We start from the raw sequence: 10,216 nt of genomic DNA on the forward strand, positions 1-10,216 counted from the left end.
GATCAGCAATATATATATCGGATATATATCATAATTTATGTTTTTATGTTTTTTGTTTTGCTTTAGAATTTCTCTTGCTCCTTTAATTATGCTTATTGACTTGAGTTTTACAAATAAATTAATTACGTTTTGCTCTTTTTGTTGCAATTCTCCACTTTTTTTTTAACAAACATGAAATTTTCTTTTTAATGTTAAATCTTAAGACTCTATGATTTTAAGTTATTTATGTACAATTAGGAAACATTTTCTCGCTTGCTTTTGTGTTTGTTTTATATATACAATATATCGGTTAACTATATATATTTGGATATGGTAACGTCATCGTCTCCATCGTCTCCGTCGTATGCTTACATTATTTACAGAGTGCATTTTAGTTTCAAACATTTGAGAATATGAATAAAGTAAAATGCTCTAACATCACAGCAAAATTTTGGGGGGGTTTCCACTCACGTCGTGCTCTCTTGGCTCATTGGGAGGGGGGAGGGGAAATTGGCTTATTGGTTATTTGGTTAACAATCTGTCTGCTATCAATGGACTTGTGCTGCTGTTGTTGTTGCTGCTGTTGTTGGTGGTGGTCATTGCCGCCCACCAACTTGGCCGCCACTTATCCTAAATGCATCAAACTGGGATGAAAATAACCAGCCATGGCCCATTGTGCTCCCGGTGCACCGCGTCCCAAGGCGGCCATTTTGATTTTCTCAATTTCCGCTTCCTGCAGCCGCTTGGCCTTGGCTCGGCGATTTTGAAACCAAATTTTCACCTGAGTCTCGGTGAGACGCAACGACGACGAGAACTCGGCCCGCTCGGCAATACTCAGATATTGTTTCTCCCGGAATTTCTTCTCCAGCGAAAGGAGTTGCTGTGTGGTGAAGGGAGTGCGGGGCTTGCGATTGGGTTTATGTTTTCGTAAATTGCATTTAATACGAGGCGGTTCATTGGCATCTATAAAGAAAAACAAAGGAAAGAAAATTGATTAGTAAAATGTTCCATTGAGAGAGTTTTGAATGACAAGGGGTGGGGTGAGGTGGGGGGATTGCTGTCATCTTGTGGGGATATAAAAAGTAGCCACAAGAAATGGTAATTACTCCTTTAAGTGGCCAATAAATTTGCTGTCTAAACTATTTGTCAGGCAAAGCAGCGACGGGAAATGCAACACAAGTTTTTGCCTCAACCAGCTCTCTCCCCCTCTCTTTGTCTCTATCTCTCTCTGTCTCTGTGTCTCTCACTCGTATACATATCAACTCTCGGTATAGCGAAAACAATTTTAATTTGGGCATTTTGTTTTGGCAAACAAAGGCAAGAGACACAGAAGACAGGAGACAGAGGCCAAAGAATCGTGCAGGCCATATACAGAAGAACTGGAGGAGCAGCAGCTGCTTCGTCGTCGCTATGGCATTCAGCCTGGACATGCATTTGGCTTTGTGTGTGTGTGTGTGTGTGAGTGTGTGTGTTGTTAATGAAAGTAATGAGCTTGCCACAAAGATGCAAATGGCATTTTAAAGATGCAGCCAGTCCCGGGTCACTCATCCCTCTGGAGTCTTGAGGCATGCGTAATTTATTGGGCATTTTGTATTTGTATATATACATATATATATATTTCGCTCTTGGAGAATCAAAATAAAGACAAATGTAAATGATATGCAACGCTTTAATTTTATGCATAATTACGCAAATTGAAAATTGTTGAGTGACAAACGTGGCCAAAGATGCCAAACAGATGAGAAGGCAGCTGCAGCAGCAGGGAAAATTCTCTTTTGTAATTGCTTTTTATGCTCCACAGATGGGGCAATGGGGCATTAAACAACAAACAACAACAACAACAATGTTTTGTGGTTTTTTTTGGGAAAGAAAGACAAATATTTTCCCATCACAACAGAGAAAGAGAGAGAGCAAGAAACACAGATGGAACACACACAAATTTGTTGTCACTTAATGTTATCAATAAACGAAATAAATGTCAAAAAATAATAAAAAATATAAATAAAAATACTCCTGCAACCTCAATCTCCTTCAGCTCTCATCTCATCTCATCTCTTGTCACTTGGCTCACAATAAAATGAATATTAAGCTCAGTCTAAGTCTCAGTCTCAGTCCAAGTCTCAGTCCAAGTCACAGTCTCAATTTCAGTTTCAGTTTCAGTCAGCTCTCTGGCCGATCAGCTCATTAAGTAATTAGTGTGACATGTCAGAGTTATGTTAATGCCTTCAAGATTTCTCGGCTCTTGATGCAGCTTATCTGTTGCTGCTGATTCAATAATATGCATATAATTTCATTTATTTGTTGCTGTTGTTGTTTGTGGTTGCATATGCAGGTCGTAAAAGCGTTTTGTATGGGGCCCTAACAAGGTGAAACGAAATGTGAAAATTCAGATTAAGAAACCAATGTAAATTTTGAATGTGGATGGGAATGTGGATGTGGTTGTCACTCTGATTGGGATTGGTATTGGTATTGGTATGAGAATCAGGCTAAGAAGATGCCCCGCAGCAACAGCAGCTATCAGAAATTTGTTACAGACTTCGAGACGCTTAACTATAAATATAAATATTGTTTTCTTGACCATTTTGTTGTTGGTGTTTATTTTTTTTAGTTCATTCTGATTTTTTGTTGCCTGTTTTTTTTTGGTATTTTGTTGTCGCTCTTGTTGTATTTGATCATAAATTTTCTTGCCAAATTAGCATATAAATGATACGGCCAAAGTTTTTATGGCTTTTATTTGTTTTCGTGTTTTCTTGTCTTATGGTTTTTATTTTCTATATCTATCGTTTTGTTTGTTTTTTTTTTGGCCATGTAATTGGTTAAGATTTTCAAATGAAATTTAGTTTCAATACACTTGTCACCTGCCATAATAACTTATTAACAGCTTTCTCCTGCATCCTCCCGCCCCTTTGTTGCATCCCTCTTCCCCTCTTTCGTGCTTTCTGTAACAATCTCTCCAACTCCAAATCCAATTGGCTTTGTTAAGCTCTTTGCATTTATTTCAAAATTAATTGCTCATTTGTCGCTAAATTGTTGGAATGGGGTTTCCATTGCAGACCAAAACGGCAGAAAAACTATAGCAAGTGAGCCTCCAACTCCCCCAACTCCCCCTGCCCCCTCTACCCGCTGCCTTAAACGTCGACAATTGGCAATCCTATCCTATTACAAAACCACCAACAACTCTAGCAAAGGGGGGCACCAATGAAAAAGAAAGAGACAAAGGCGCAAGAGAGGTGGAGAGATCTAGAGAAGGGGGCTAGAAAGAGACAGACAATGGCGACGCACGTTTTAAAACCAGAGTGCGAGACTTGTTTTCGCCTTTTTGCTCTTTTATAGACATTGTGTTGTTGCTGTTGCCGTTGCTGCCGTGCTATGTTGTTGCTGCTGCTGCAGCAGCAATACGTCGCCAGCAACAGCAGCCAGTGCAAATACATGCCACAAACGCCAATTGTGACATTTAGCCTATGTTTGTAATGGATTTTCAATTAATTTGAGTTCTCCGGTGTATTGTAGACGAGACCGACATATAAGACCCGAACAACAACGGCAACCAGCAACAACAGCAACAATTGTGAAATTTACGCATTTACAATCCAAACTAAACCAATCTCGTACCGTCTCGTCTCGTCTCATCTGGTCTATATGGTTAGCTGCTGGGGCTGCTGTATATAGACGATAGTGACAACGGCCGATTGATTTGCGGTGCAAATTGCTGGCAATTAATTCTTCATTAAAGCGTTTTCGCATAGCAAAATGGGCACCAGCAACACGAGCAACCTTAGCAGAAAATCATTTTGCAATATCTAGAGAGAGAGAGAGAGAGAGAGAAAGGGGAGAGAAAGAGATAGGCAGCCATTTGGCTAATGCAATTACACGCTTACGGTCAAAACGGCAACTGTTGTCCGTCCCTATGGCTAACTGATTGGGCCAACTGATTTCATAATGAAGGATTTTAATTAGCACCAAATATGTAGATATCTACGATGACACACACACACACAAACACACACACACAAGTTTAATTTAATTAAAAGTCAAATGAAAAGATGACAAAGATTATTCCATAATTAGGTTTTGCTTTGTATTTTGAAAGAAATACGTAATTAAATTCACTTGTTTAGAGGAATAGTCGAATATGTATACTCAATATTCATTGATCAACACTGTTTATTAGTGTGACCAAGTGTGTGAAACTCTATTAATTTAATTTGTCAATCATATTTTGACATTTGTCTAGCTGTCACACTTGGATCCAGAATACTTTGCCAAGACGAATCATTTCCTTTAATCATAGACCTCATTGCAAATGCCAATTAATTAGCTGAAGAGCGCGTCAAAACTAGTTGTCATAAGATAAGTAAATTGCATTTGTATATGGTGTAGAACTAGTCTTCCCACCGATCATTTTCGCAATGTCCATTGCATGTCCAGCTGCATTGGCCCAGGTCTCTCCGGGGCCTCGGGACCGCCGTTTGGAATGCACATTTTGCTATAAAGTGCACAATTTAATCGCCAATGGCTGCCTCTGGGCAAGATAAGCGAATGAGATAACAAGTGGGTTGGGTTGCCCAGTAAATGGGCCCTGGGGGGGAGGAGGGGGTCTTACACGCATGCGCCAACTTGCCTCGAAAACTGAAAAACTTGCGCCTTATGACAGGCAAGAAACAGCCAAAAGTGGGCGAGGCAGGGGGGCGAACAAAAAGTGATATGTACTTTTTTGAGTTTGGTTTTTTAATTACTCAGCTGTGTGTGTGTGTGTCTGTGTGTGTGTGTGGGGCAAGTGAACAACTCAAATTAGTTGAACTACCAATTGTCTACAAATATTTTAGCAAATATGTTTGCCATTGTATCAACACAGAGAGAGAGAGAGAGAGATACTCTGCACCTTGCGGCTAGCATCTAGCCCCCACAATCCTCCTCCCCCTATCCCACCCTCTGTCTCTTGACATTTTCTTTGGCAATTTCCATGGTTCGGTCTGCGGGACTGGTAATTTAATGCAAATAAATTTTATTTACCAAAACATACATCAAAATGTCTACGCCAACTACACCTCATCCTGGTCCCTCCACCCTCTCTCTCTCTCTTTCTCTCTCTCCCCCGTCACCACCTTGTGGTTATCCCAATCATCCAGCCGCGTCTTTTGGCACGTTAGATGGCGTGCAGAATGCAAATATTATTTTAGCTTTTGACTCTGACTCGGAATCGGTTGGCGTCTTCGGTTTAAACGGTCTTGCTCGCTGGAGATGGGCGGGGCAGGGCAGGCAAGGTACGAATGTGGTAAATGGTGTTAAAACGCATGCAAGTTCTCTCCCCCCTCCTCACCCTCCCATTCCATTCTGTCCAGCAGCAGCAGCAGCCTGTCTGTCAACGTTTAAATTGCTTGAATTGCGTGTTTAGGTGGGCGTAGCTGACACTGCCACACCTACCTACCAACCTACCTAGCAACCTACCTATACATATTATACATCTATCGTTTTGGCCAGGTTTTGGCGCTTCTCTTTAGCTCTCACTCTCTGTCTCTCTCTCACTCTCGCTCTTTCTCTGTCATTTCTTTACTTTGGCTTTTGTGTGTGTTGTTTGTGGCTTTTTATGCAATGACTCCCAAGTTGTTGCTCGTTTGTTCAGCTTGAAAAATTAATTTCTATAATGGCTGCCAAGAATTGCAGCTGCAATGTGGTCCAAGGGGGTGGGGTTGGGGGGAGGGTTAGAAGGTGGTACGTGACTATGGTTAGGCTTGCAATTAGTTCAATTATTAAGGCATTCCCCGTGTTCATTTTACTAGCACGAAACGTAACAAATTTTTGAATATATAAGTTCTAAGAATGGCCAACAACTTGTGTGTTCTTTCTCCCCCCTCTCCCCTCTCTCACTCTCTAATCTTTTAACCAATTTCATTTAATTCACCGCTGATAAGGTAGAAAAAATCCTTAAAGACACCGACTCTCAACCGTAAACGGTAGCTCTTAAGATACACACACACACACAGAGAGAGGGAGAGAGAGAGAGAAAACATTATGTTGAGGGCTCTAAGTACCTAACACTTGACATAATGCAGCGCCAGAGCGGCAGATAGCGGCACAGGTCACAACAAAATACTACATCCATATATAGACAAAGGAGCTGAAGACCTGAAGAGAGAGTGAGGGGGCAGACAAAAGCAACCTGCTGAGCTAATGAGCCCTGCCAAGAGGATAGCCAAGAGAGAGAGAGCGAGAGACAATGGGATCAAGAACCAAAAAGAAAAACCAGCTGCCAAATGAAACGAAACACGGTTGAAAATGAAGTTGTACACACACATACACACACACACACATCCATATATTCATTTAAAGTGTTCTGACAGTTGACAGCCAAATGACAAAATAAAGCGGCAAATGTTTCTCCATCACTCGATCAGATCTCGATATTTAGAAAAATTGACAAAAAATTTACCAACTTTAAGACTTTAAAGCGCTTTTGGATTTCTATAACTTGAAAATTTTGTTTCGACCCTCTTACAAAACATTTGAAGTATTTTCCCTTCTGGCGGAAATGTGCAAAAAGTGTTTGGAAAAGAAAAACTACTTTGTGTGTGTGTGTGTGTTTGTTTTTCTTCTGTTAAAGTTCACATGTCAGTCAGCCGTCGGATTTTTGTCCTGCATTTTCAGTGTTTTTTGTGCGAATAGTTTTTTTCAGGAAATGCATGAAAAGTGTGAACTGTGCATAGAGATAGAGATCAGACCCCAAAGAGAAGGCTTTGTAGTGGCCAGACCCTAGCCAGACTCGCTTCAATTAGTCTGGTCGGTCAGTTAGACCTAGATGGGTGGCGGGGGGAGGGTGGCTAGACCGGAAAACGCCAAAAAAAACGCCACAAATCAGACAAACCAATGTAATGAATAATCAGACAGAGGCCACCAATTGAGTTAAATCAAAACCGACGCGACATATCCACGATCATGATGATGATGATAATATTGTTGATGATGATGATACGAGTAATAGAAATTGAAATGGAAAATGGTCGGTGAGCAATCAGCAAAGCACATTTCATTGTTTTTATTTAAAGCACAGCAATAATTGCCACGCACTTTGACTACACCATATGAAGGGAGGATGGAGGGAGCATGGAGGATGGAGGGAGCATGGTGGAGCACCCGCAGCTACTCGTCACCAACAAGAGTACGTTGGCCATTCCAATTGCCAATTAAGGAAAAGGGGGCGAGCGAGTTAATTGAATTAAAATGCGACACACAAAATGGAGATGATAAAGTAAAACAAAAGTGAAAGACAAAGACAATAAGTGGGCGAGAGAGACAGACAAAGGGTCAGTCAATTGGCATAATGAATTATGATCCTAAATGGCTATCGAAACTTACCTCCACCGAATCCTTGTCCGGGAAACAAGCCTGGCGGTCCGAATGGGGGCATTTGTCTTGCTCCTGGCCATGGAACACCGCCACCCATTCCTCCCCAGGCAACAGCAGCTGCAGCCAAAGCACTGAACGGTGTTGGTCGTATGGGCACATGACCGGAGGCGGCCAGAGCGGCTGGCGAAAGAATTGCCGTTGGCATTTGGGAACCCGGTGTACTGCCGCCATGGCCGCTTTCCAGGGATTTACTGCTGTCCAGGCCATCGGGCGTCGATCGCGGCGAATCGTCGGCATTCATGTCTTCGATATCAACAATGGAGTCCTCCTCCTCGTCGTGCTCATTGTCACCGTCGTGCTCGTGCAGCATGTCCTCATCGTATTCCAATTCCGAGTCCGTGTGACTGCTGCCCAGCGGCGAGTGTCTTTCACTTTTGGCGGGCGTGGAAGTGGCTGCCGCTGATCCTGCTATTGTCGTTGTCATCACTGGCGTGGTGCTTGGCGTGGAACTGGTGGTAATGGATGCGGGTGGAGAATTGGCTCTTGCCTCGGCCTGTGCTTGGGCTTGGGCCTGAGCCTGGGCCTGGGCCTGCCGCAATTGCTGGGCCATGGCCGCTGCCTGCTGCTGCTGGTGTTGGGCATGTGCCGCCGCAGCCGCATGGGCGGCATGCAGTAAATGGGCATGGTGGGCTACGGCAGCGGCTGGATGGAAGGCAGCTGGATGCGGGCCTGGAGGCGGTGGTGGCGGCGTGCCCGCTGCACTGCCTTGTGAGAGTGGAGAAGTTGAGAGATTCGTGGGTCCATCGCTATTCTGGGATTGTTGGGTGGGTGTGCGGGGCCGTGTATCGGCCAGCAAGGAGGCCACACTGAAATTGCTCAATCTGGAGGTGGTCTTGTGGAGATGATGATGATGAGCCGCCTGCTGCTGCTGCTGTTGCTGCTGTTGTTGTTGTTGCTGCTGCTGTTGATGCTGCTGGGCCAGTAAATGCTGCTGATGGGCCAACAAAAGTGCCGACGGAGATGTGGGACTGGGACTGGTCAAAGGATGGACTATGGGACTCCCACTGCCATGCAGGGAAGCGGAGGTCAAGCTGTTGTTGGCACTGCCGCCGCCGCCGCCGTTGCTGCTGCTGCTGCTCCCCGAGCTGCTTTGGCTGAGCGTCGTAATTGGCGGCACCGTCGGGCTGGTCATTGTTTGGCGGAGCCCAGTCACTGTCATGCTAGTTGCTGTTGTTGTCGAAAGCTTTAACATAAAGCCTTCAGTGGAAAAGTCGTTTCTCGGTTGTTCGTTCACTTGCGTTGCCGTTGCCGTTGCGTTTTGCGTCTTTTGGATTGTTTATTTTACTGAAACATGGCTTGACTTGACATCAGGAATCCGTAAGTGTGTGTGCAGTTAATTTGTTTTGATTATCTCTTAATTAATTCGCTCGTTTATCACTCATCACACACACACATGCACAGACGGAGTATTACACACACACACGCACGCACGTACACTTGCTCTCAGTCACCTTCACACGCGCGTATAAAACACGTCCGCTTGGTTGAAAAATCGTCAAAGTATTGAATTCGAAAAATTCTCAACTCAAAAACTCAAAAAGACTTGTTCACAACAAAAATCTCGTTAATGCGACCTGCGTGCGAACGTTTCAAAGTCAGTCTGTTAACTAACTGTTAACGAATACTAAAACCGAGCATGAGCATGCCTGAGAATGCCTGAATGCGCTCGCGCTCACCCTCATGTTGGCTGCGGTACTTTGGTACTTTTGGTGGTGGCTTGCTCACTCTCTCTCTCTCTCGTCTCCTCTCTTTCTCACGCAGGCACTGAGGCGATGCAGCGACACCATTTTTATTGGCCTAACGTTTTGTTTTTCCCACTCACACTCACAGACGGTCCGCTCTTTTCTCTGCTTGCGCCGCCTTCTTTTCGTGCACACTTCCAGTGTGGTGAGTTTCACAGACAGAGCCGGCTATGGTTTGCTGCCAGCCAACTGGCTACCTATCTCGCTTGCACGCCTAATTATTATTGAATAATTCAATCTTCAAAGCGTTTTTTTTTTTTTTCATTTTTCGCTGTTGCTGCGCGTATTAGCATTTTATAACAAGCAGCCGCAGCGTTGACAAGGGTGGGAGGACGGTGTGGTGATGGTGATGGTGCTGGTGGTGTGGCGTCGGCGGAGGCAATCTCTTGTCCATTTCCACTTGGAGGTTTAGATGTATTTTCCATCTCTCTCTCTCCGTCACGTCACAGATTCTAACTGCTTCCACTGTGTTCATGACTTCATTTGCCTGTCCCAGCTGCCTTTTAGCTGTGGCTGTTGCTGCTGTTGCTGCTGCAGCCGCCGCTGCCGTTGGTGATGCTGCTCCTTATTAAATTCTGCTGTCAACATAATTGGCAGCGTCGTCGTCGCCCTGTCTGGGACACTGGGAAGCTATAGATTCGGTAAGTGAGTCGCTTTTGCCTTGTCTTTAATTTAATTGGTGCTCCATGGCGTATGAGCAACCAGTTAATAAATGTCCTACCCCCGAATAAAACAATACTTATAATGAATAATAAGCTGCATCATTATCAAGGTAGAAGCATCTCGCATTCGGAATCCCTTTTCGCATTCCCATTTCACATCAAAGACTATGACAAAAGGGTACCACCAACTTATCTGGAAGCTGGCATCTTGGCCAGGAAATTATGCTTTTTTACGTCCTTTGAAAAGATAAACCATAAAAGAAGAATCTTATCGTTAGCCATAAATCGGGTAGCCCAGCAAATCAATCACATAAATAAATGGGAAATATGCAGGATTACAAATTCAGATCACAAAAAACAAAGGCAAAAAATGAGGATGTCCTCAAAACGCATTTTATATAAATTTTGTTTACAAAAAATAATCTCATT

At 43.7% G+C, this 10,216-nt stretch overlaps 1 protein-coding gene across 1 annotated transcript; it reads right to left on the minus strand.

Moving 5' to 3' along the window:
* Nucleotides 1–233: 233 nt before the first annotated feature.
* Nucleotides 234–8,995, minus strand: LOC6647178 (muscle segmentation homeobox). The gene is made up of 2 exons (XM_002070120.4): nucleotides 7,333–8,995; nucleotides 234–942 (listed from the first exon to the last, which is right to left on the minus strand). The coding sequence occupies exons 1-2, from the start codon at nucleotides 8,573–8,575 to the stop codon at nucleotides 605–607; spliced, it is 1,581 nt and encodes a 526-aa protein (XP_002070156.2). The 5' UTR covers nucleotides 8,576–8,995; the 3' UTR covers nucleotides 234–604.
* Between the last annotated feature and the right edge of the window lie 1,221 nt (nucleotides 8,996–10,216).

Source organism: Drosophila willistoni, chromosome 3R (genome assembly GCF_018902025.1).
Source record: "Drosophila willistoni isolate 14030-0811.24 chromosome 3R, UCI_dwil_1.1, whole genome shotgun sequence".
Lineage (NCBI taxonomy): Eukaryota > Metazoa > Arthropoda > Insecta > Diptera > Drosophilidae > Drosophila > Drosophila willistoni.

Bases quoted from the DNA above. Each gene is read 5' to 3' on its own strand.
- LOC6647178 (XM_002070120.4), bottom strand. From the start codon at position 8,575: ATGTTAAAGCTTTCGACAACAACAGCAACTAGCATGACAGTGACTGGG. The intron at 943-7,332 runs GTAAGTTTCGAT...TTTTCTTTATAG, and splicing joins CGGACAAGGATTCGGTGGAG to ATGCCAATGAACCGCCTCGT.